Here is a 27,931-nt window from a genome sequence, read left to right on the forward strand (position 1 = left end):
TGTTTATCTCCCCTTTCTTTTGCAGAAGGAATACATACTAAGGCAAACTATGTGAATGTTGCACCTAGTTTTCATTTCAGAGTGTTCTCTGGTGGTGGGACTGAGAGATGGGGAATCTATATATGAAAGGAAATCCACTTGTTTGTATATACAAGAAGTTTAATTAGAACTAAAATAGATTTCTATTATAACAATAACGAAAACAATTGTTAAGACAAACTTCCATATGGCTTCTATGTAGCGTTTATCTTGGCCTTCAAATACCCTAAATTGCATGAATAGAATAAATTAGAAACAGATATTTGGCCAAAATATCTGCATAATTAACTGTGACATCTCTGCTTCTGTTGACTTTTACTTTATTTTCTTCTAAAGAATTGTGGATTTAAAAGCAGGTGACTAATCTTTGTTTTTATATATTTTATTGGGAAATAGGTTATCTAGATGTCTTCAAAAAGAGGAAAACCCAAAACTAAGAAGCAGTGTCCATCACGGCACAGCAGTGGTGGCAGCAACTTTACCTTCTCCTTCATCTACCGACGAAGAAGATGAAAGGGTAATGTTTTATTCGAAATAAATGGATAAAAATATTATTGTAGATATAAAAGAATGGCAATTTGGAGAAATATACTTTAAGTGTATGCTGATTAATTCAAACAAGAATTAATAAATTAGACAGCAGTAGCTCCCTATTAATGGACAAGCAATCACTTACTGAAATGCTATAACAAATTTACAGAAAGCTAATCAAATGTTACGAATCAAGCTTACATACTTGGAAACACAATCATGCAAAAGCTTTGCTATGAGCTGCTATTCTGCTCAACACTCATTTCATAAGAGCATCAGTGTTCCTCGTTGAGTATATTCCCCTACATGAGCTACAGTGCATGATCACATACTGTAGGCTCAGTTTTCCATCTTGGTTCAGTATTATAAACAGAATCTTGGTTCCCAATGAGATGTCACTTTATTGTCAGATCGTCTTCTAGGTAAGAAGGTTGCTAGTCTAATAGTTGTGTGAATCACAGAGATAGTGGTAAATAATTGGTGGCCAACCTATAACTGCAGTTCACTGAACAATCAACTGACCCTTCTTATCTGCTTGATCTCACTATTCCTCAAATGTATTGTGTTGAAAACATTCAGCGCACTTGGTATGAGTATAAGACAAGAAATTTTAAGTTTTACACAGTTCTGAATGGGCTCTGCAGAAATGTATTGCCTATGTGAATGGACTCATAGGTGATCATTCAGAGAACTGCAATTATTGATAAATAAACAATCTTTCAGAAAGCTCAGAAGCAGCAAGAGCTGGGTTTAGTAAGAGTCAAATACTTTTTTTGACCACAGGAAGATAGTATGGCATGGTTCCTTCCATCCCAAAGAGGTAGCCAAAGGAAGAATTGCTCAGTATCTTATTAAATGTTCAGCTACATTTTCTATTTGCTGCCAGAATATTGGAAAGGTATTCAGAAGCCTGAAGCCATAAAACATTTTTTTCTGGCTTGGATCCACCTCCATTTCTTCATGAAACTTAAAAGTGTATTGAAAAAAATGCTCAGCAGGAGTAGTGTTGAGTTTTTATTTTTAATTAAATAACTTAGCTGGAGGAAGTCTCTGGGGAGAAGGAACATATTAACGGTTATCTGGTTCAGAAGTTAAGTTTTTTTAGGAGAGGAGTGGTTCCCCCATTTTCCGTCATTCCCCCCCATCCCCCCTCTACTTTGGAGTTCTAATAATTACTCTTCTTTGAAGACTTTATGGGCGATTCAAAATTGTAAATGTTGGTGTTTTAAAATGTTATTTTTGCAATCATGATTTTTTTAAAAAAAAATAATTGTATGCTTTGAACATTGTCTTTCGATATTTTGCTTGTCTGTGTATGTATATGTGTATATATTATATGTATTTGTGTGTGTTTGTATTTATCTCTTGGAATTAGTGTGTTTTTGAAAGTGTGATTTGGTACAGAAAATATAAGAATATAGGGCTTTTTTGTTTTTGTTTTACTAACTTTTACAAGTTTAAGGATAATATTTTTTTTGCAAGAAATATTTCTGTATAATAAAGAGGGAGAGTGCCAATATTAACACACAATGGTTTGACCCAAGCACCCCCCCCCACACACACACATCCAAGCCTTGATTACTTATACAGAATGCCAAACTGAACTCCAACTTATGTTGACAGAACTAGAATAAAAGTGTCACATTCTGCTAACCCAAGAGGAAATAGAGGCTCCCAGCTGGCCATGTTCAAGAAACTAAGAGGTGAGAAAATGAAGAAGTCAAATGTAATGTTAATCTTCCCACCTCAAAAGAGTTTTGATAGACAGAAAGTTTAGTGAGGTGATAAAGGTCATTCTGAGAATCCATCATTTTGCTTAACTCATCTTTTCAATCTCCATATATGGAACTAAAGTGGTCTGCAATAATATACAATTCTAGGTTTCCCTAGAGACAACAAAAGAGCCATTTACTCTTTTGCAGGTTCCTAATTTAACACTGCTTCAAAGCAGGTCCTTGTTTTAATTCCAAGACCTGTTCCACTGAGGTGATTCAGTATAAACTTTGTCAAATTGAGAGAAACTTTCACTTCATGAGAAGTAGAGGAAGAAATAATGTTAATAGGACCACTCAGTTACAGTTATTCCTACTTATACTTCCTCTAATATAACTAGCCTACATGGATAATCCCAGAGGTGTGGAAGAAGCTCTAAGCCTAAGGATTTTGGTTTTGGGAACTCCAATTGCATATACTCAAAACAGGTGAATCAAAATTTTGTGGCTTTCATGGGCTTCAGACTAACAATTTCAGAAGCTATGGGCAGGTCATAGTCTCAATCTGTTATTTGTTCTGAAAAGGAACGTTCATATATGAAAGACATAAAAGTGAAAATCTTGCCACAAGTGGATCAATATTTGATAAGGTTTTACTATTACAACGTATCCTTTCTATTCGGGTAAAGGCAAGATTAAATAAAGTAATCCCTAGAACATGATAGATTTTAAATAGTATTGGGTGAAGTTTTTTTGAACCTGGCTGGCCATCCTGTCAACAACGTGAAGCTTAGGAATTACCATGTTCAGTACCAGAAGACCTTGGTACCCAAAGCTGGGGAGGGGCCTATTTTATAAGCACTAGCAGGTTTTCTTGGTACTTGACATGGTAATTCTTTCATTATCCCTTGCAGTGTGTTATGTAAAATCATTGTATGTAATGAAGTGTAAGGGCAGTTAGTTCGAACAAGTATCATGGATTCATCCCCAGACCCCTCTCTGGGCGTGAGTTTGGAGGAAGAGGATAAATTTGAGTCAGCAGAGGAAAGTGGAGAGCCAAGTGATGGTCCGGATCGGGGCTCGGACAGTGCTAACCTGACAGAGGCAGCCTCAGTTGGGTTGATCGGACAAGCAACAGGCTGAAGCTGAGTGAAGTGAACTGCAGTGAATTGGCCAGGAGGCTTCAGGCAACGACTGGGAGCAGTTACTGCCCATTAGTGATAAGGAAGAGGTGGAGTCCACACCTCCTCCCGATCCAAGGACACTTAGGGCAGAGAGGAGACAGGCGCAACCCCAGTCAGCTAGATTGCATTCAAGGAGGCAACTTCACCCTTTGTGAAGGGCTACACCAGCATTGCCTACTTAATCCTGCCCCGAGGATTTGAACGTTACTAGAGGAACATGCCCAGTTCAATGCTTGTCTGTTTGTGCCATGTATCTTGACCTCATGGATTGTTTCCCTGGACTTCGTGTGTGCCCATTGGACTTGGTTTACCTAATGACTTTGCCGTGCTGAGCTTGGAATCCTTACCTGCACAGTGTGGGAGTTTTCTTAGGACCTGGTGTGTGTGTGTGTGTGTGTGTGAAGCAGGGAAGCATAGCAGTCATGATGTAGGTCCAAGACTGAATTTGATTAAGAATGATCCAGGCAGAGTCATAAGATCTCTTCCTTGGTTAGAGTGGCATAAAAGAGAAGCTGGGGCTGTTCCTTGATTCCATCCATGAAGAATCCTATTAGATCATCAGAACAATGACCTGATCTTTATTAGTTCTAGTAGTATTCCAATCTATTAGTTACGAAATAAATAAAATCTGTTTGATTTACACTGTATTTGTATTATTTGAATAATTCTGTAACTTTAGTAGTTAATGAAATCTCCAAGGAATTAGAGAAACTCTTGGATCTATTTGCACTATTATTTATAAATCGAAGCCCTCCCCTAAACTAAATATAAAGGTTCCCAAGACTTTGTGCTGTCAGTGATCATCCACTGATTAATAGTTATTTCTTGCAGATCAGAGTTACTTTCATACTGCTTTAAAAACAGGCAGTAGTGAAGCCATTGCTGAAGGGCCAACTTAGATCTACTTGCCAACCTGAAATATTGATAAAGAAGGTAGTGGCCTGCCACTCCAATTTTTAGGTCAAGGAGTTAAACCTTCTGTTTGACATGTACAAATTCTGTGTGATATGGTGAAGTTCATAAAGCAAAACTGCCCATGCTCATATTTCATTTTACTGTTTTAATTTAAATTATATATTATCATTGCCTTGTGTTTTCTCTGTTAGTAAAATTAAATTTACCAGAAGCTTGGGCTGTTATTTTCATCAGTAGTGATATTGAATCTTTCTCTCTTTATCACCCTTTTATCACCCTCCCTCTATCTCTTTTGGCTTATATCTCCCTCTACTGATAAAGAGAAAATAGTGCAGTGTTTGGGTTGTATATGTTTTTTATATATATATATATATATAAAACAGATGGAAGTGGAACTTGAAGAGAGAGGTTAACAGAGTAGGGCTACACTTTTCTACCAGGCTTAAAGCACCCATATTGCCATTTAATCTTGTTCAAACATAACAATGCAAAAAAAAAAAAAAAAAATCAAACAATTGATTTGAATTGAATTATTTATTTATTTATTTTATTTATTTATTTCTAAAATTTATATGCCGCCCAATCCCAAGGGACTCAGGGCGGCGTACAAAATTAAAACAATAATATAACAATAAAACAATATGCATTCTGAAGGGCTCAAGCTCTTTACACCAAACCCCTACATGCTGTGCTGTTTGCACTCTTGAATTGAGTTAATGTATTATCTAAATTCTTTTCAACCTGGTTTTATATCTGGATTTACCATGGAGGAAGCCTAGTTGTTCAAATGGATGACCTATGTTGAGAGACGAGAGAGGAAGTGGGAATGTGATCCTGTTAATACTGCCGGATCTCTTTGATTACCATTCGATGTGATGTTTCTTTGGTGGTCTTGCCATAGTAGAGGTTCATATTGCCACATTGCAGTAATTCCTTTCCCAGAAAATTGTGCTGAGAGTTTTTGGTGCATTCCCTTGGGAAATATCCCAGAAAGTGTCTCCCATTTTGTTAATAGCTATATGAAATAGTTGGAAAGGTTGTCATGAATGTGATGATGATATTCATCTGTCCTGGGAGCTACTGAGGTTGAAAGCCTCTCCTGCATGTAGGAGAATGAACTAGTGTTAAAGGTGGACAAATGTGGTTTCAGATTCTGGGTACTGAAATTCAGGATATAGAAGACATACTTTTTCTAGGTGGATTGCACTTCCTCTTAAGGTTTGCAGTGTAAGGTCTAGAAAAAATAAAAGAGAGAAAGAGATCAGATTGGGAGGCCCAGATAATCAGTTTCTAACTATCATCTTTATAGTGAACATTGAACATGTGGTGAATCCCAAGGTTCTGTCTTTATTTTTTTCCCTATATTTCTTTTTCTCCAAATAAATCCCATTTTTATATCTAGAAATTTGGCTCATAGGCTTAATATGAGAATTATTCATTAACACTTCCCCACTGCCAGAATCTGAAATTAGTTTGGGCTAAGGGGAAAGATTAGTCCAAAGTCACTTGTCTGGTTCCATGCCTAAGAAGGACTAGAAATTGGGGCTGCTCTCTCCTAGCATTTAACCTCTATACCACAGTAGACCCATAACATACACTTATGGCAGAGTTTATAAATAGTAAGAAGTAGTTGTTATACTTTATTTGCTTTGGTTAGATCAATTTATTTTGTTTTGCTGAGCTCCGTATCTGGTTTTTGAACCCACACTTTGGAGAATTAAGAGAAACAAGAACAAGTTTAGAAAATGACAGTAAGGATAATCCAGGGACTAGAAGTTTAGCCTATCCAGAGAGAATAAGGGGGAAAGGTTTGGCCTTGGGAAGACAAGACTGCAGAAGAATATGATTTCACTCTTCTAATACCTGAAAAAATATCACATAGAAGAAAGTCAAAGCCTCTTCTGGCTCTATATAGACTGCAGGGTGTGGAAAAATATACTCAGGTTACAGACGAACAGATTCCAATTGAATTTGAAGGTGGGGAAGACGACAACTGTAAGAGCGGTATGACTGTGATGGCTTTTCCTTCAACATTCAAGTAGAGGTGGGACAACTATTTGCTCTCAATACTTACATTTGCATTCTTGCACTGAACAGAGTTGGATTTGATGGCTGGAGTTGGATTTGATGGCTGGAATGGTCCCTGCCAGTATTATGGTTCTGTAAGTCACAAGCATGAGGAAACCTTAACAACACCAATTTCTCCACCAAACCACTCAAAGCATGTGATCCATGAAGCTGCAGGAAAAGAAAAATTCAGGCATACATGTCTACTGTTATGGTTCCGGCTAATGAAACACTTCAAAGAACTTCCAGGCATTGATTTTCCTAAAAGTCATTTATTGTTACAAAATGTCGGCACAGGCATAATGAAGGTATGCCAATATCTAAATTCTCTTCCCCTGAGCAATTAAATTATCAGCATGTTCCCTCCCTAAATTAGCTGTCATATATCACGTTATCCAATTAGTGTGAAGGTCAAAGGTTTCCTTCCTCTCTCTTTCCCGGGCTTTTCCCTCCACCTTCTTCTGCTCTGCATTAACTCTAAAAATACCAGACAGTTCTGCATATTGTCAAAGCAAGAATATACATTTGCAGCGTTGACATCTACCTTACAAAACCACCATTGTTTGTCTGATGGTGCTATTGAGAGAAACAAATAAATGAGATAAGTGGTTCCTAAATATATATGAATGAATGAATGAATGAATGAATGAAACTGAAAACAGGCAGTTGTAGGTTCAATTTCCTATCGTTATTCCAGTTTAATGAAAATAAGGACTAGGGGTGATATGATAGCAATGTTCCAATATCTAAGGGGTTGCCATAAAGAAGAGGGAGTCAACCTATTCTCCAAAGCACCTGAAAGCAGGATAAGAAGCAGGAAAGTAATCAAGGAGAGAAACAACCTAGAACTACGGACAAATTTCCTGGCAGTTAGAACAATTAATCAGTGGAACAACTTGCCACCAGAAGTTACGGATGCTCCAACACTGGAAGTTTTTAAGAAGAGATTGGACAACCTTTTTTCTGAAATGGTGTAGGGTTTTCCTGCCTGAGCAGGGGGCTGAACTAGAAGACCTCCAAGGTCCCTTCTAATTCCATTATTTTGTTATTCTGAAGTCTGATGCAAGACTGTATTTTCACCTCTCTCCTTCAAGAAAACTGCAGGGACTTGCTCATCAGTAGTCAACAATGACTTGAAATCAAATACATAAAAACAACTCTATTGGGAACCGCTCTACCTATCTTTAGTTAAATACCTATGAAGATATATTAAAAAACCCTTTTCACTATGCTTGTGAACTTCTGGATAATATATTTTATTGTTTCTTCACCACTCAACCTTGTCTGGAGACGGAGAAGGGAGTATTCTTGTATTAATGCCACTTCTCTGCTTTTTTTCTAAAATCAAGGGTAACTGAAATAAATACACATACATCTAGGAATCAACTCTACTGAATACATTTTTGAGTAACTAAACAGTTTACTCAGTCTTTGCAATCATGAAGAACCTTATTCAAATCCAGGATTATACTGAAAGAGTAAGGTCTTGGCAATTATTCTTGAAAAGGAAATTTAGAAGGTAGTAGCAGTTATTTAAATATAATTCTCTGTCTTGTCAGTCCATTTTATCCTAATGCTTTTTCTAAAGCTTTGAAATTGCTGCCTTTGGATAGAGCATATAAAAGAATAACATATAAGGTCTTCTTCAAATGATACTCATATTGGATTTACAGGATGAAAGCAACAAATGAAAAGTAACACCTGCTCATTACTCATCTAACGAAATATACCAATGTATATTTGATATATAAGTTTGAATTGTTCTTCTGGGAAAAAGAGAGGAATATTAGTTTATTGAATGTGATTTCTTTTTCTCATTCCATTATTCTTTCTTAAACTTCTAATTCTGCAGTCCCCTGTTAAGAAAAGCAAATATTATTTTCATTGTAATTGATTTGTGTGGGAGTTGGTGGTCAATGGGATATATTATTGGAACATCTGTCTAATAACTCAATCCTCATGGTGTAACATTAAAAATCATGGCATTTACATTTGAGAAAACAGATTTGAATTACAACCTCCACTTATGTATAGGTCTTAAAATACATTTGGATTATAGGTAAAGATTTATCATGGACATCATTCACACAGATATCATACAATCATTCAATAAAGAAAAGATTGTTGTTGACTTCTTTGCTAACATTAATGAGCAATACATTAGATATTCTAACTTCCCTAGTGATACAAAATAATTTCTAAATGGGAATGAAAGGAACTGAATTAAATGCTTTTGAAAACTTGTGGATTGTGTAGTTCAGTGATGGCGAACCTTTTAGAGACTGAGTGCCCCAAAACTGGCCCTGCCCTTGCTCCACCCCCTGCCCACCCCCACTCTGCCCCCCCATCCCCCACCCCACCTGCCCACAAGACCACTCACCGCCTCCAGGGCCCACTGCAGATCACCCAAGCAGCCCAGCAGCACTATGGTGGCCACACCCTCTGCCCATGCCCTGCAGCATCAATTGTATGATGGGGTGTGAGGGCAGAGTCTTGTCTATGCTGCCTGGCTGCTATTTCCTTGACTGCGCTGCTCTGTGTGGGCCATGCTTGGGGGCGACTTTCCTTCAGGGGGGCTGCTGGAGAGGAGAGGGTTGCGGGGGGAGGCAAGGCTGGGGCAACGGCACGTGTGTCCACAGAGAGGGCTCCGAGTGCCACCTCTGGCACCCGTGCCATAGGTTCACCACCACTGGTATAAATCCAAATATTTAATGTGCACACTACATGGGACAAATTTAAGTTTGTGAATGCAAGTCTTGGAAAAGGACCTATATGCCTAAAGCAAACAATTTGCCAATCTGTCACTCAGTTTTCATAAGTGGCTATTGTAAAGTACTTCATGAGCAAGTATGCTGGTGTTAATTAGGCAAATAGGTGGGAATGAGTTTCATTTATAAATGTATTATTGATTTCTGCCTTGTTTTTTTTATCAGGTGCTCTCAGGCACATGCAGTAGGCTCTTTCTGTAACTTAGAATGGGATGGCGAGGGCGGGAGATGGAGTGAAACAAACAAACAAAAAACAATACTCCTGAGCAGTGGCAAAGGGTATTTTGGTATTTGCTTAACCAACCTTGTAATTTGCATTTGGGTTGCCATATTATGATGCCTTTTCTTTTATATTTAGGAGGTAATGCTGAATCCTTAGTTGTTTTGTAATCTGAACTATACACATCTGATTTCCGCTCATTTCCTCAAAGGGTTTCATTAAATGTTGAGTTTTTCCCGTTAAAAATATTTCTGCAGTAAACATATGCTAATAATAACCTCCAACAAAATATGTCTACCACTCTATGTATAATTATTAGGAGTAATATAATTGAATTCTGAAATTACTTCTGAATAAAGTGCATAGGAGTGAACAATTGATACAGAAATAATTATTTTTGAATCATTACTTCCAGTGTGATAATGGTTATTCACCGTTACAATAAACATCATGAACATTATAATAAAAAAGTCATCATACTTATTTTGATATTGCTTTGGATTCTTTTCCTTCAAATGTCACATAAATTCAAATTATATCATGTATAATTAAAGAAATGTAGTTCACATAATATGCCATGTTCTAGTGTTATTTTGTCTGACTTTATTTTACATGAATACATCTACTTATGTATTTTTATTTTGTTCTTTATAATTTAATGTGTGAAGTCCTCAAATGCTATATACTATGGCTTGTTGAATAAACTATGGCTTAATGCAACATGTGAATTTAGACATTCCTTTGCTCTATATCAACATTTGATTTTCTTTTCTGGCACCAATTTAATATGCAGAAAGTGGTTTAGGTGCACAGCTAGTGCTATGTATCTGTCAATCTCTGGTCATTGGAAATGCAATTTGTTATGTCCCGAGCCTTGCAAGGGTTTGCAGGCAGTCCCGGGCAGGTGCAAGGCTGCCCGGGACCAGACAGGCTGTCGCCAGCGCCGTGCGCATGCGCGGGTGCTGGCGCGGGAAAAGTAACACCTTTACCTGGGAGTTGCCTATATAAGAGGCTGCGAGCGTTTGGGAAGCTTAAGGAAAGCCATCTACTTGTAAGCTGAACGCAGAATAAAGAAAACTGAGAACTCCAACTGCTTCTCGTGTCTGCTTTGCGCCAAGGACTCAACACTGGAGACGAGGATGGGATTGCCTTACACCACCTGGAAAGGAAGAAGTGTAAGCTTACCCAAGTGAGTCCTGAGCGGCGGAACGGCGTCGACTCGGCAGTTACCCGCCAATCCAGTGCGCATTCGGGGGTAGGCTGGCTGATAGACCCGTCTCCTGAAGATGGCGAAAATCGGAAGGCTTTCGGAGTTCGACGTCTCACATCCAGAGCGGTGGGAGTCATACGTAGCCAGGGTGGAGAACTACTTCAAGGCAAACCAAGTGAGGGAAGAGAGCTTGAAGGCTGCCACCCTGCTTTGTGTTTGCGGTCAAGACGCCTTCGACATCGCAGAAAACCTTGCAGCACCTGTTCCAGTAGAGTCTGTCAGCTACGCAGATCTGAAGAAGCTATTGAAGGAGCACTTCCACCCCAAGATGTCCGTCATCGCATGGCGCCACACCTTCGAGCAGAGGGATCAACGGCCCGGTGAGTCGGCCAAAGAATTCATCGCCGCATTACGGAAGGCCGCCAAGCACTGCGAGTTCAAAGACCTCGAAGAACGACTGAGGGACCGATTCGTGTGCGGGTTAAGGCATCGAGATCTACAACAGAGACTTTTCGCTAAAGAAGAATTGTCCTACCAAGATGCCTTAAGGGAAGTCACCGCAGAAGAAGCAGCAGGCGGCGCTGTCAAGAACATGCGGCCGATCAGAAACAGTCCAGAGGTTGCATCCGTGCACCAGGAAGACGTCCAAAGAAACTCCGAGGAGGATCCGGACGAGGAAGTCGACCGTCTCCACCCCACGAAGGAAGAAAATCAGAAGGGAAGCTCTTCAGCTCCGCTCAAGTGCATCGGCTGTGGAGGTCGCCACAGGAGAACCGACTGCAAGTTCCGCTCCGCTACCTGCCGGGCATGCGGCAAACAAGGACACATTGCAGCTGTGTGTCTGGGCCGACGAAAGGTACAACCTCAGGAAGAACTGCGCCTGAAAGGTACCAGATTCCCCAGCCAGAATAGGGTAGGGTTTTGCGCTTCGCGAAGAAGCATCCTTAGGACAGGCACACACAAGCCCATTAAGAAAAAGCTGTCACTCAAGGTGAAGCTACAAGGGGTTCCATTGTCTATGGAACTGGACACAGGGTCTGCCCTTTCAATCATCTCCTTGCATACATTTAGGAAGATTTGTTCCGGTAGTGGAACTCAGGCCAAGTTAAGGCCTTCTGACATTGTGTTAACAGATTTTCAAAATTCAAGAGTGTGTGTTAAGGGGGAGGCCACCCTTAACGTGCAATACAAGAGTTTTGAAGGTCCACTAGACTTATTAGTAGTAGGGGGTGAACGAACGAGTCTCATAGGACTCGATTGGTTTGAGGCCCTGGGGATACACGTCACAGGACTCAACAGTTTACAAACACTCGACCTACAGGAAGTCTGCAAAGAATTTGCAGATGTTTTCAGCCCCCAGCTGGGCACATTCAAAGGACCCCCTGTGTCCTTAAAGCTAGACCCCACTGTCACTCCCATTAGAATTAAAGCAAGAAGGGTCCCTTTTGCTTTAAAGAGTAAAATTGACACTGAGTTAGACAAACTGATTCAACAGGGAATCCTAGAACCTGTTGATTCCAGTCCTTGGGAGACCCCCATTGTCATGCCTCTAAAGGCAAATGGGGACATTCGCATTTGTGCTGACTACAAATGCACTCTGAATAAGGCATTGCAGCAACATGCCTATCCTGTTCCTGTGGTCAGTCATATTCTGGCCTCCCTCAAGGGGGGGCGCGTTTTTGCAAAGCTTGACCTAGCTCAAGCGTATCAACAGCTGCCTGTTGATGATGATGCTGCTATAGCTCAGACTATTGTGACCCACAGGGGAGCCTTTAAGGTAAAAAGGCTGCAGTTTGGAGTGAATGTCGCTCCTGGGATTTTCCAAAGCGTAATGGAAAACACACTGCGGGGCATACCGGGGGTTTGCCCCTACTTTGATGATGTCTTAATTGCAGGAGACTCCACACACATTCTAGCTGAAAGGCTAAGGGCTGTTCTGTTAAGGTTCAGGAAAACAGGCCTCAAGCTCAAAAAAGACAAATGCAAAATTGGGGTGCCTTCTACTGAATTTCTGGGATTCAAAATTGATGCTGCTGGAATTCACCCTGCTGAATCCAAACTAACTGCCATTTTAGATGCACCTAGGCCAAAGTCCAAGGCCGAACTTCAGGCCTTCCTGGGTCTCCTGAATTTCTACAATTCTTTTCTTCCACATAAAGCTAGTGTAGCTGAGCCTCTTCACAGGCTACTAGACAAGCAAGCAGTGTGGCGGTGGTCACAGACGCATGAGGCCTGCTTTAACGAAGTCAAGGCCTTGCTCACTTCTAACAGTGTACTTGCACATTTCAACGAGTCTCTTCCTGTGTGCATCGCGTGTGATGCGTCCCCTTACGGGGTTGGGGCTGTCCTGAGCCACCTCAGGTCTGATGGAACTCAGGTTCCTGTTGCATATTATTCAAGAACATTGTCTTCTGCCGAGCGCAACTACGCTCAGATAGACAGGGAGGCTCTGGCTGTTGTTGCGGGAATTAAAAAATTCCATGATTTTCTATATGGCAGGCATTTCACGGTCTTCACTGACCATAAGCCTCTGCTGGGACTGTTTACCACACGTAAGCAGACTCCCCAAATCATTTCCCCTAGAATGCTTAGGTGGTCTATTTTTTTGTCTGCATATGATTTTTCTTTACTCCACAAGCCTGGGAAAGATATGGGCCATGCTGATGGCCTCAGTAGACTGCCTCTGCCAACAGTGGAAGCTGACCGTGCGCCAGCTGTCAACATTCTATCAATCCAAGCCTTGCCCGAGCTCCCTCTTAGTGCCAGGGATGTTGCCGCTGAAACAGGTACAGATCACACACTTTCACGTGTCCGTTCCTGGGTTTTGTCTGGTTGGCCTGAGGACTGCCCTAGTACTGAGTTTCAGAGTTTCTGGTCCAAAAGGAACGAGCTGTCCCTTTCTCAGGGTTGTTTGCTTTGGGGAAACAGAGTTGTCATTCCCACCTCAATGAGGACTAGGGTCTTGGAATCCCTCCACGAGGGTCATCCTGGCATTGTTCGTATGAAGGCTCTTGCACGCAGCCACTTATGGTGGCCTGTTTTAGATAAAAATATTGAGGCTAAGGTGCATGCATGCCACCTGTGCCAACGATCTCGCCCAGAGATGCCCCAAGCTCCCGTGCACAGATGGGAGGAAACACAGTCCCCATGGTCTAGGGTGCACATTGACTACGCTGGGCCCTTTCAGGGCCATTTCTTCTTGGTCCTTGTTGACAGCCATTCAAAATGGCTTGAGGTTGTACCTGTCTCATCCACCACCACTGCAAAGACTATTCAGGTACTGAGGGGGATTTTTGCTGCACACAGGCTGCCAGATGTCATTGTGTCCGACAACGGCCCTCAATTCACTTCCTCTGAATTCCAAGCTTTTTTACAGGCTAACATGATTCGTCATGCCACGTCTGCGCCTTTCCACCCGTCCACCAACGGTATGGCTGAACGCATGGTGCGCATCACAAAGGACACCTTGAAAAGACTCACCTACGGGGACTGGCATCACAGGTTGGCTGACTTTCTCCTTTCTTACCGCACCACACCGTCCACTTCGACAGGGAGAAGCCCAGCTGAACTTCGTTGGGGGCGTCAACTTACTACTAAACTTGACCGGTTGCATCCGGACAGATTGCCTTCATCTACCTCACATCCTAGGGCACCTAGACAACTACTTGAGGGTGCCCCGGTCTGGACTCGCAATTACGGGCCTGGTCATACATGGGTCCCTGCTTCTGTCTCCAGGGTCACGGGTCCTCTATCCTACGAGGTAGCCCTGGACAACGGTCGTGTCCTGCGCAGGCACATCGACCAACTCCGCCCTAGGCGGCATCTTCCAGCTGAGACTCCTGGGTCTTTTCCAGGGGGGGGAGGGGGACCCTTTGGAGCAAAGGGAAGGGCACGAGCTGCTGCCCATCTCCACTGATGGAGCCACAAATGGCCCATCCCAGGGTTCCGCGAGAGCTCCGAACAAGAATTCTATGAGCCTACCCAACTACCAGGCATCCACGCCTACTCCAGCCAGGGAGTCACCCTGGGGGCATATTCACTTTCCACACATATCACACAGCACTCCAGTCACGGAGGATACCCGGGGGTATCCCAACAAATCATTCCCCGCAAGAGAGCTGGCACACAATCCCCAAGGTTGGCCTGACCTTCCCCCAAATCCTACAGGGGGTCAAACATACAGGGGGGTGGTCGAGGAACCAAGTCCCGACTACAACACCTCTAGCCCAAATCAGGGAGTAACTGAGTTTTGGGAAGGTACAGAAACCCACACAAGTCCGGACACAGAACGGGGTTCAGGGAATGGACAGCCTCCTGACAGGTCTTGGACGGACCTAGGAGGTTCAACAGAGACGCCCAGCAGTGGCTATCACTTCAGGGGGCCCGAGGGTCTACAGCTAGGCAGGTCAACCAGGTCACAAAGTGACAGAAGCCCTGGCCTGACGAGCCCGGTGGGCGAGCAAGCAGGCCAGGCATCAGGGCACAGCCCTTGAAAGGCACCAAGACAAAATAAGGAGAACAGGCTCACATCTCCCTCCAGTCAGGGAACTCCTGCTAGTAAACCAGAGCTGAGAAGGTCACAGAGAGCAAAGAAATCTCCTAAGTACCTAGAGGATTATATAACATTGCTGGCAAGGCAAAAGCCAGCAACAGTGGAAGCACTGGGGAGCGGAACGCTGTATAGAACAAATGATTATATGTTGGTAGTAGTTTCAGCCCGGGGGAAAGGGGTGTTATGTCCCGAGTCTTGCAAACGGCTCAGGCGTTTGCAGGCAGTCCCGGGCAGGTGCAAGGCTGCTCGGGACTAGACAGGCTGTCGCCAGCGCCGTGCGCATGCGCGGGTGCTGGCGCGGGAAAAGTAACACATTTACCTGGGAGTTGCCTATATAAGAGGCTGCGAGCGTTTGGGAAGCTTAAGGAAAGCCATCTACTTGTAAGCTGAACGCAGAATAAAGAAAACTGAGAACTCCAACTGCTTCTCGTGTCTGCTTTGCGCCAAGGACTCAACACAATTGGTCATCCTGCTTGATTCTGGGAATGATGGAAGCCAATCAAAAACTACTGGTGGGCATCAGGATGCTTCCCCGTGGAAGGGGGAAATACAGTGCTGAGAGAAAAATGACCATATCCCATTCCCCATTGCAAGGCCAACCCTCCTGTTTGCATAGATGCAGTCACCCAATGCAGTCAAATGAGTGATGGTGTGGTAGTGAGCACAAGAGATCTTGGCTGATGTCAGCAGAGCAAAGTCAGAAGAAGACTAATGGAGCAGCATGGAGCTTGGTGAGAGGCCTGGAACACAGTGAAGTAGCACTTCTCAATAACAAGCCTTAATTACTGGGTGGCAAGCAGAAGGAGCAGTAACCCAGAGAGCAGACAAATATTAGTGGGATGGGGGTGGAACAACTGGAGACAAATCATTACCAATGGCCAGCAGTCCCCTCTTCCCCTAGCCATAGCAATCATCAAGAGCCAAGCAAGAGCCACATCAGCCTGTCCATCCTACAAGTGTACTATTTATACTTGTCCTTTTTGTCTTTCAATTTATCAAAGAGTTCTTTATGCAGCTGGGTGTTTTTGAGAGCTTTTATTTTTCATCTTCATTGGTATTGTGCTAGATTGGACTTTTATAATCTCACTTTTCAAAGTTTCCCAAGCTTCTTGGGTTGTTTTCCCCTTGAGGAGTCTCATTCCAAGCTCTTTCTAAATTTATTGAAATTAGCTCTCTTAAAGTCCAAGACTCTAGTTCAGTGGTTCTCAACCTGTGGGTCGGGACCCCATTTGGGGTCGAATGACCATTTCACGGGGGTCACCAAACCATGCTGTCCGCCATTTTTTCCCTTTTCCTAGCTGTCCTACTCCCTCTTATTGGTGGCCACACCCACTTGGGGGTCACCACAACATGGGGAACTGTATTATGGGGTCACGGCATTAGAAAGGTTGAGAATCACTGCTCTAGTTTGACTTCGTTCTATTGCTTGTGCTTGCATAATGTTGAATTCCAATATTGCATGGTCACTCCCTGTAGCTTGAACACTTTCTATTATTTCATCTCTATTAGTGAGAATTAAATCCAATATTGCTGATCCCATAGTTCCCTTCTCTACATTTTGGGAGACAAAGTTGCCTGCTAGGTTTGTCAGGAACCTGCTTGATCTTCCATTTGGTGCAGAGTTGATGTCATTGTAATTAAAGTCCCCCATTATTATTGTGATGTGCTTCCTATATACTTTAGTTAACTGACTAGCAAAAATTTCATCTATTTCCTCTGTTTGGTTGGGTGGCCTATAGCAGAGGTCCCCAACCTTTTGGGCACCAGGGACCGGTTCCATGGAGAGAGATTTTTCTATGGACCGGAGGGTGCATGGTTTTGTGTGCTGCCTGCATCCCACGGATGGGACTTTGCTTGTTTGTGCGGACCGGTTGCTGGTGTGCTATGGCCTGGTACTGGTCCAGAGGACCCCTGACCTATAGTATGTACCTATGGCAATGTCATTTTTTCCCCTTTTATATTGACCCAAATGCATTCAAGGCAGTTTTCATCATTGTTGTGCTCTATTTCTATAGAAGTGCAGTTATTTCTTATATAGAGCGCAACTCCACATTCTCTTTTATTTGGTCTGTTTCGTTTAAATAATATAAATCTCTCTAGCTGTATATTCCATTTGTTTCATCGCACCAAGTTTCCATAATGGCAACAACTTCATATCTGGGCAATGAAGACTGGCCAATTTAAAAAAATGTAATGTTTTTAAAGTTTTTCTAAATGTGGTGGGTAAGGAAGATGAATTAATTTTTTTCTATTGTTTGTTGGTTATTCTTAGCTAATGTCATTGAAGTATCTCTTGTAAAAAGCATACCAAATTATAAAACAATTGGTGAATTGGTCTTGTAGTTTATGATAAAAGTCAATTACATTTCTGAAGAAATTACATTTGTACATTACACTTGAAGCAAATACTGACATTTTTAGGATGATTCCCAAAAGCCTACAACTGTTACAGCAACTATTTTAATATTGAAATAGTCCTCCAAATTTCCCAATTGCTCCAAACATTTTAATTTGCTTGCTGTAAGCCTATGATTTTCCCAGATATTGTGATTAAAAAGCTGATAATTACATAGGAACATTGTTAATCATGAACATTATTATATTGCCATGATTAATATAATACATTTGTGTGCACCGCCCATTTTTTTCTTTATTCAGGTTATTTAAAAAATTATAGCTTCCTTTTCTAATTTTTCTTCTCAGGAAATTTGGATGTAAAGTCATCAAATAACATTTCTCTCAGAAGATCCCATTATATAGAGAGATCAGATAATAGATGAGAGTCTTGGCTGCAGTGTTGGAGACTATAATTTATTTTTAATCAGGAATAATGTGCAGACAGCTTTCTTTTTCATAGTTTAAAAGGGACCAAATTAGAAGAAGGTGAAAAGCTATTCCAACATTTGAAAAAACTAATCAGTTCCTTATTGTAAATTGTCTTCCTATTATGTGTGGTCTTAGAACTATCCCATTCATCTGCATCATATTTAGGAAGAAAATGAAAAGTTTTCATTCTCATAAAAGAGAAATTTGAAGTTTTGTTGGATTAGAGTTGTCACAAGAGCATCAACATTTCTTTCTTATAGGATTCTGAGTTTGGGAAACTTGGGCCTGCCTCGCCGGGAAAACAGTTTTTCTAATGTTATACATTTCCATCCTGAACATGTCTCTTTTACTTAGCCTGCAGTGATATTTTCTATCTGGGAAAATTGATTTGTGTCTCTGCTGTTGATCTTTTATCTGAATATGAGATTCCCATATGGGGAATAATTTTCTTTGCTTTTTTGTCATCTTTTTTCAAAGCTGTTACAGATATTATGAACAAAAGTGACAAGAGAAGAAAGCAATTCTTTTCTTGACATAACATCAAGGCCTAGTTTTTGTAGGATTTTGCTGTCACGGCCAAATTTGTGTAGGACTTTATGCCAGAATATTGTCATAATAGTAATTTCAAATATTTGAGAGATATTTTTTTTAATTAAAGTGTCAGCTTCTAACTACACAAGTTATCTTTCTTTTGGAATCTTTTACAACCTTCATCAAGAGTTCCAAAGTCATAAGAGAAAGCAAATACTTGTGTGCCATCATCTCAGCTTGATCATGACAGGTTTTTGAAAGTGATCTGTAGGGTATTTAAAAAAAAAATCCACTACCAAGGGTAGAATATAGTTCTGAATTATGATCCACTGTGCATAGCTGCTGGATAAAAAGTAGATAAAGGCTTAGAAGGAGAAACAGAATGGTGTAGTGGTTAAGACACCAGTCTAGAAACTGAGGCACCTGGTTCTTGTCACACCTTAGACATAAAGCCAGATGGGTGACCTTTGGCCAGTCCCCCTCTCTGGCCCTAGGAAGCAGGCAATGGCAAACAACTCCCAAGAATGTAGTCACCAGGGATCAAGACTGACTTGATTGGGGGGGTCTTCCGGTGGTTTAGTGTCGGTGATGGCGGCTACTTTATAGCCGTCCTCCTGGGAAAGCGTGAGAACCGCGTAGAACAGCAGGCACCAGCTGTTCCGCGGCTCAAAACCTCCCTCCCAGGCGAAGGGGGGGAGGGGAGTATCACCTGAATAGAGGTAGAGCCTCTTGAACCCCCCAGGAATTTTTCCTTGGGGGGTGAAAAGAGAGCTCCCTTGGAGTTCAGGTTGCCTCCGCCTCCCAGCTGTCTTTGTTCCTTTGGGAACAAAGCAAAACACCGCTACCACCTCCACGCTTGAATGAGTTATTTTTAAAAAGCGGACAGAGTTGGATAAAGGATTTTTCTTATTGGATTTTATTTGGACTTTAGTTTGAAAGATTGACCTTTATTTCTTTTTCTCTTTTTTCTTCGTTTTTTCTTGCGTGGAGAGTGAAAGTAAAATGGTGACTGGAAAGTTTTTTTTTCTTGAAAAAAAGTGAGTAAAACGGAACGTTATGGATTAGATGGTTTTTTCTCTTTAAACTTTTTCTTAAGGTGGATTTGTGTTTTGGGAAGATTTTTTTTTTTTGTTAAACTCTCCTTTGTTATTTTTTTTTCCCTTTCAAGGGATTTTTTATTTTTTATTTTTTCAAAGAAGGAGGAAAGAAGAAATAAGATTTTTTCTTTTTGAAAATGGCTTCAAAGAGGCAAGCAACTTCTACAGTACCTAAGGTGGCTTCTTCTCCTACGATCTTACCGGCACAACAACCTAAAGCTACACCACTACCCTCTCCTCCTTTGCCAGCAATAACGGTACCAAATATGAAAGATATAATGGGAAATGCTGTAGCTCAAATCAGAGGGGAAATGAAGGAGCTTTTAGAGCAGAATAATACTCAAATCAGAGGGGAAATGAAGGAGCTTTTAGAGCAGAATAATACTACCGTAAATGCCGGCGTATAAGGCGACTTCCGTGAGCGCTGAAATCAGCGCCAAAGACGGGGGTCGTCTTATACGCCGAGTCGTCTTATACGCCGGAAATACTGGTAGTTTCCGGCGTATAAGACGACGTTCTAGGAATGCGGCCTGGCTATAAAGACGGGGGTCGTCTTATACGCCGGGTCGCCTTGTACGCCGGCATTTACAGTATCTTGAGGCAAGATATAGTTATGGCCTTAACAGGACTTGCTTGTGGTTGAGATGCTGAAAAAGCTTTTGACCAGCTGAATTGGCAATTTATGTTAAGATTAATTGAGAAAATGAACTTTAGAGAAAAATTTTTACAAGCTCTTGGTGTTATTTATCAAAAGCAAACGGCACAACTTATAGTTAATGGGGGTTTGTCAGAGGTGTTTACAATAGAGAAGGGGACTAGACAGGGTTGTCCATTGTCACCATTGCTGTTTGTTTTAACTTTGGAAATACTGTTGATTAAAATTCGAGAATCACAGCAAATAAAAGGAATAGAACAGTGGTTCTCAACCTGTGGGTCGGGACCCCATTTGGGGTCGAATGACCATTTCACAGGGGTCGCCAAACAAGGCTGTCTGCCATTTTTTCCCCCTTTTCTTTAGCCACCCCCCTGGCACCCAGTGATGTATAATTGGTTGGGGGTCACCACAACATGGGGAACTGTATTATGGGGGTCGCGACATTAGAAAGGTTGAGAACCACTGGAATAGAAGTTAATCAAAAAGAATATAAATTAAGGGCTTTCGCAGATGACTTGGTGGTTACCTTATCTCAACCTACTTATTCTGTAATAGAATTATTACAATTGATACATCAGTATGGACAGGTTTCGGGTTTTAAAATTAATAACAATAAGACTAAAATATTGCCTAAAATATGACTAATCTGGATAAGCAGACTTTGGTTAAGTTGACAGATTTTGAGGTTGTCAATAAGGTAAAATATCTGGGGGTTATTTTATCTGTTTCTAATGCAAAATTGTACAAAAATAACTATGAAAGGCTGTGGATCAATATACAAAGAGATTTGGAAAATTGGGAGAAGTGGCAATTATCTCTTTTGGGAAGAATTGCGGCGATCAAAATGAATGTTTTGCCAAAGTTTCTTTTTTTATTTCAAATGATACCTATTTTAAAGAATGAGGTTAATTTAAATGAATGGCAGAAAGGTATTAACAAATTTATCTGGGCAGAGAAAAAACCAAGAGTAAAACTTAAAATTATACAGGATATTCGTGAGAGAGGTGGACTCAAGGTACCGAATTTGAAATTGTATTATGATGCTGTGGTTTTAACATTAATAAGTGATTGGGTTAATTTAACAAATGTAGAAATACTCCTCTTAGAGCAGCGGTTCTCAACCTATGGGTCACAACCCCATTTGGGGTCGATCGACCATTTTTCGGGGGTCGCCAAAGGTGGCGATCCGCCATTTTCTCCCCTCCGGGGGCGCCGCCGTGCATGCGCGCCGCACATGGGGGTGGCGTGCGCATGTGCGCAGCGCCACACATGCACAGAACGTTTGTGTGACAGGGGTCGCCGTCACACAAACGTTGAGAACTACTGTCTTGGAGGGTTGGGATTTACTTTTTGGATGGCATGCCTATTTAATTTTTAATAAAAAGGTTGATAGGGTCTTTAAATCTCATATTATAAGGATTTCTTTACTTCAGGTTTGGAGGAAATATTATAGAAGTGATTTTAAAATTCCACTATGGGCTATACTGGGCCATGCGATAGAAGGGATAAGGAGAGGAGTCAAGATGGATAGTGTTTCTTATGCACAACTACTTAGATGGGATGGTAAAAATTGGCAATTAAAATCTTTGGAAGATTTAATACAAGAAAATATTATTTATTCATGGTTTTATTATAGACAAATAGTGGAGAGGTGGAAGATATTTCGTAATGTGGGTTTGCTTAGAGAAGATGAGAATTTATTAAAACAAATAAAAGATCAAAGACGAACCCATATTAAGAGAATTTATGGGTGTTAGTAGAATTGGATTCAGAAGTAGAATTAGTTAAAGACTGTATGGTCAAATGGGCACAAAATTTTGATGAACCGGTTCTATTAGATACTTGGGAAATTATTTGGGTGAGGAATGTTAAATTTACACAAGCCCAAAATTTAAGGGAAAATTTTTACAAAATGTTTTATAGATGGCACCTTGATCCACAAAAAATGTCTCGTATGTATCCTGACTTAGAGCCTAAATGTTGGAGATATGGATGTTTGGATGCTACTTATTATCATATCTGGTGGTCATGCAAAAATATAAAAGTTTTTTGGATTAAGATATGGTGGAATATTCAAAGAATTTTTAGAAGAAGGGTAAAATTTACCCCACAACTGTTTTTGTTAGGTATTGTTTCTGATTGTGATACTAAAGAGACTATATTGATGTTAAATTTAATCACAGCGGCAAGGTTGTTAGTAGGGCAATGTTGGAAGAAGGAATCTTAGCCTACCTTGCAAGAGTGGTTTTTTAAAGTTTCTTATTTGGCGGAAATGGCAAAGATTTCGGCTTTCTTGAAAGACCAATCGCAAGAGAAGTATTTTTTGGTATGGAAAAAATGGATAGACTTTATACAATATAAGTTGGATATAAAAATATTATTTAGCTTTTCAATAACTTATACTTAAAATTTAAGATATTCTATAGACTTTTCCTTTTTCTTTCTTCCTATTTCCTCGTATTTCCTTGTATTTTTGTTTTTTTATACATATATTATTGTTAAGTAGTTTACAATTTGTTTAATTAATGTATTTAGATTTGTTTATGGTTTATATTTGTTTTAAGACTTTTTGAAAAAATATTAATTAAGCCTGTATTCAGCTCTGGGAAGGTCGGGGGAGGGCATGGGAGGGTTGGGGGGGCTTGGGGAAGGGAACCGTATTGTTTTGTAAAATTTAAAAATTTTCAATAAAAAAAAAAGACTGACTTGATTGGTTATTCATGCAGTATTTTGTTGTTTTTGATGATGTTGTTTTTTTACTGCTCATTATCATGTCTATTCTTTGAAATTATTGAAATCAAGTACATATTTTTGAAGAATGCTAGTGATAATATCCCATAGGTTTATTCTGATGTGATTATCAATTATCAAAAAAAAATCACTGCTTTATGTCTTCATTGAGGTAATATTGCAAAACAAAACATCAGTGTTCTATATAAAAATGACTGGTATAAAATCAACGAAAGGAGAAAAACACTGCACTTAAAAAAAAATTCTGAATATGGGTACCCCCACAAAGGAGACAAATAACAAACATGTATCATGGACCAAACTGCCCTATACAAACTTGAGTGTGATGTCAGGACAAAAGTACAAAAAGGCACAGACATCAAGTCATGACATATATTCTGACAATTTGACATTACTGAGGCTAACTGCAGATGCCTACAGTATGACCTGAAGTGTTTTCATTCAAACCTATTTCCCCATTACTCAATGAATTTATCTCATATCTATGAATAAAAATGTGAAACATAGCTCTTTCCTTAAATTCTATATTCTCAAACTGGACAACAAATCCCACAAATCCAAAATAACTTTTATTGTAGAATTTTAATAAAAGATTGGAAGACTTTCTGGAAAAAGTTTTGTTATAGCAACAATGTACTGTACTTTAAAAGATTTCTAGTATCTTATTTCCTTGTACACCTCTCTCATTTTCATTTAATGTACATGCATGGTTTTCCTATGCAGTAAAACTGCAGAAATAATATTTTTTATTGTGACTGCTTTTTCTCCATAATTTTCAAAATCTTCCAATATGTTATGAAATTATTGAAATTTCCATCCACAAAAGCACATTTCATCATTATGAGTGAAAGTGTTTAATCAGTATTTCATGCCACTTCTGATTATGTGACCTCACCATTGCCTAGTAGAAGATGCCAGTTGTAACATTGAGAGGCAAGTGATGAAACTATTATGATTTCATGATGCAAACTCCACACCTTTGATACATGCATTACAACATTGTACACATATACGGTACATTCAGAAAGTATTCAGACTCCCTTCACTTTTGTCAATTTTGTTAGGCTGCAGCCTGGTTCTACAGCTGTTGAATTTTTTTTTTCTTATTAATCTCTACTCAGTACCCCATAATGACAAAGCAAAAACAGAATTTTAGAATTGCTTGTAAATTTATTAAAATGAAAAAAACAGAAATATCACATTGGTATAAGCCAGGGCTCTGGCTGGGCCACTTTAGGGCATTCACAGAGTTGACCCTAAGCCACTCTTGGTTTGTCTTCGATGTGTGTTTAGGATTGTTATCACATTGGAAAGTGAACCTTCAGCCCAGTCTGAGGTCCTGAGCACTGTGGAACAGGTTTTCATTGAAGATATCCTTGTACTTTGCTCTATTCAGCTTTCCCTCAACCCTGACTAGTCTCCCAAGTCCCTGCTGCTGAAAAACACCCCCACAGCACGCCACCACTATGCTTCACTGTTAGGATGATATTGGGCAGGTGATGAGCGGTGCCTGGTTTCCTCCAGACATAATGTTTAGAACTGAGGCCAAACAGTTCAATCTTGGTTTCATGACATCAGAGAATCTTGTTCTTCACAGTGTGAGAGTCCTTTAGGTGCTTTTTTGCACTGAGGAGAGGCTTTCATCTAGCCACTCTGCCATAAAGCCCAGATCGGTGGATGGCTGCAGTGATGGTTGTCCTTCTAGAACAGGGGTATCAAACTGCTGGCCCACAGGCCGGATACATCATGGCAAAACGGCACCCACCCCATTGCCGACAATGGAAAAAAAGTCACAATACGTCACGACACATCACATGACCTTGTGAGTTTGACACCCCTGTTCTAGAACTCTGTCCAATCTCCAAACATGATCTCTGGATTTCAGTCAGAGTGACCATTAGGTTCTTGGTCTCTTGCTAAGGCCCCTGCTCCCACAATTGCTCATTTTGACCAGCAGCCAACTCTTGGAAGAATCCTGGTTGTACCAAACATCTTCCATTTGAGAATTATGGAGGCCACTGTGCTCTTAGGAACCTTCAGTGCAGCAGAATTTGTGCCTTGCAGTAATCATATTTCTGAGCTCTGCAGTCGGGTCCTTTGACCTCATGGCTTTTGCTCTGTTACAGTATGCATTGTCAGCTGTGAGGCCTTCTGTAGAGAAATGTGTGCCTTTCCAAATCATGTCCAATTAATTTAATTTACCACAGGTGGACTCCAATCAAGTTTATAGAAGCATGACAACAATGGTCAAGAGAAATGGGAGGCATCTGAACTAAATTTCAGGTGTTGTTGCAAAGGATCTGAATACTTATGCCAATGTGATATTTCAGTTTTTTTCTTTTTTAATAAATTTACAGACATTTCTAAACTTCTGTTTTAACTTTGTCACTATGGGGTACTAAGTGTAGATTAATGAGAAAAAATGAATTTCAACAATTGTAGAATCAGGCAGCAGCATAACAAAATTAACAAAAATGAAAGGGGTCTGAATGCTTTCTGAATGCACTGTACATAAGGGATGGAACATTGCAATGCTTACTTGATCTTTCTGATGAAATCATCCTGCTGCTGATAACCTCTGTCTGGATTTATAATGGCATATGCCATAACAGTAGAATAAAAAAAAGAATCTGAAGTAAAATTGTACTTATTTGACTGATTATAATAGCTGTCTGAGAGACAATGAAATAAATAGATGCAGAATAAAGAAGATAGTAATAAAATTACTGCTTTAATCTGATGACTGTTTTAAAATTGACATTTAATATTGGTCCATACTGATACAGTTTTGAATTGGCTGTTTAGAGATCCTCCTAAGGCCTATCTCATTAGGATAATATATTGATAGTTGCTAAGAATCTGAATTTATCTCAAGGTACTTTAGGACACATATACCTAAATTAATTACTCCCTCACCCTATTCCCAACTATTTAATCTCCCTCATTCCTGGCTATTCTCAAATCTCTTTCAGTGAAAGAGCTATGGTAATTCCAACAAATCATATCTATTTAAACCCATAATGTCATGATTCTCTGGAACATACAGTATATTTATATATATGATGAAAGCATCACAATACTGTTTGACCTTGTCATGTTTTTTGTTTTGATTATCAAAATGTCAAAATATGCTCTTGACCTCTTGATACAGTTTTAAATCAGATGTTATAGTGATTATGTTGAACTGAATAACAGCACTTACTTTTTAAATTAACTATAACTTTTATTTTTATTTCTAGGTTTTGAGTTTTGGACATTTGTCGAAGGTGGTTTTAGTGCTAGTTTGTTCTGTTCTACATCTGCTTCACTGAATTGTGATTAAAGTGAATATTCCTGAGAGGACTACTATCAGAGAGAAATCTTTATATTTTTCTTCTGAGAACTTCCACTGTTGAAATAATTTTATATTTTGGGCCACAGTCATGTGGTCATCACAGTTGCTGCTGTTCTTCACAATTCTCTTGGTATCTACAGTCCATGGTAAGTACATAAAATAATGTTGGTTTTAACCATATGTAGTGTTTTCTGGGACTGAAAATTTCCAGCCCCTTCCAATTTGCAACTAGTGGAAAAGATTTTGCTACCAATTTCTTAAAAATAATTGGATAAATAAAAACATATTTCTTAAAAATAAAGAGGGGGAAACTTTTTCAGATAATTTTCTTTAATTTTGTTAAACATATCTTTCTAACCTGTTATTTTGCTAATCTAATCTAGATATATTTGTTGCTTGATAACAGCAAGTGTTCTTTTCTAAAGAAAGGAAAAGTCCATGTCCAGAAGTAAAATATTATGGAGGATTTTTTTTATTTCTACTAAAAAAGTGCAGCTGGATGAACAACTGATGTTTATGCAATGTTAATTGTAATCAGACCAGATTTAATAACTTAAATCAAGGAGTACCCAAGCCTGTCAATCCCACTCTTTGAGGAGATTGATATTTCTTTTGAAACAGACAGAATACTTATATTTGAATATTTTTTTCTACTGAACATTTACTGTGCTTCTGTTGTGCTTAAGTCTTGTCTTACTTCCCAGGGAAACTGATTACCATTGGGAATATATCAATTGTACTCACTAGTAAAGTAGAGGCAAGGGAACTAATAATAGATGAATTTAGAACTTATTTATTTATGAAATTAGAATGTATTTAAAACTACAGAAAATGTGGATTTAATTAGAACTTATTTTCTCCTTATCCTCCTTGATAAGAGCTATAAATGTTGAAAATGGTGAGCCAGAAACCAGTAGGCTAAAAGGAACTATTATATAAATTTTGAGCAAATGTTTCTGGGGTTCAAGGCCATGATAATGGAAAAGTGGCCATTGCCTTGAAAAGCAGGTGGGAAAGATGTAGAATTTAAACATTGAAGCAAACATATGTACAGAGGTTTCGGTGTCTGGATATTTTGTGTGTATATGGTTTGCACTTTATCTGCAGTAAATCTGATTTTGCCATATCTGTGAGTTTCATAGTGTCTGGAAAGACCAAATTTATTGCCATGCTTGGCATGAAGTCTGAAAGCAAAATTTTACTACCTATATTCTCAGTGTTACAAAAGAGCTTACGCCCTGAATCAATTTGTGATACAGATAGATCAGTTTACTCCAAAATAAACCAGGTAGAACAACATTGATCACAATCAAAACATCCCTAACAATCCTGGCCCAAATTCTGTCAGTCATTGCTAGAGCAGCTACAGTAGCCACAAACCTTCATTACTGAGTATCTGCCTTGCTGCCTGAGGATTAATATTAATGATCTAGTCAAACAAGTGACCACCAACTGTGAAATCCTTAACTTCCAATAAGGTAAGCACGCAGTGCAATATTGCTGACTTTCAGCTGTTAGTTTAGGATGTTGCCTGGCATT

At 39.9% G+C, this 27,931-nt stretch overlaps 1 protein-coding gene across 27 annotated transcripts in view; it reads left to right on the forward strand.

Annotated features, from left to right (window-relative positions):
* ADGRL3 (adhesion G protein-coupled receptor L3) overlaps window positions 1-27,931 on the forward strand; it is a 638,839-nt gene that overhangs the window by 215,146 nt on the left and 395,762 nt on the right. For all 27 annotated transcript variants that reach the window (XR_005554203.1, XM_039322771.1, XM_039322772.1 and 24 more), the window contains 2 exons: window positions 436-556; window positions 26,298-26,538. Coding sequence is in view for 26 of the 27 variants with exons in the window: in XM_039322771.1 (XP_039178705.1) it covers window positions 26,481-26,538 (58 nt within the window). In the remaining variant the exon portion in view is untranslated. The remainder of the gene's footprint in view (window positions 1-435; window positions 557-26,297; window positions 26,539-27,931) is intronic.

The sequence above is a fragment of the Crotalus tigris genome, unplaced genomic scaffold, assembly GCF_016545835.1.
Source record: "Crotalus tigris isolate CLP2741 ecotype Arizona unplaced genomic scaffold, ASM1654583v1 scf7180000024124.1850442, whole genome shotgun sequence".
Lineage (NCBI taxonomy): Eukaryota > Metazoa > Chordata > Lepidosauria > Squamata > Viperidae > Crotalus > Crotalus tigris.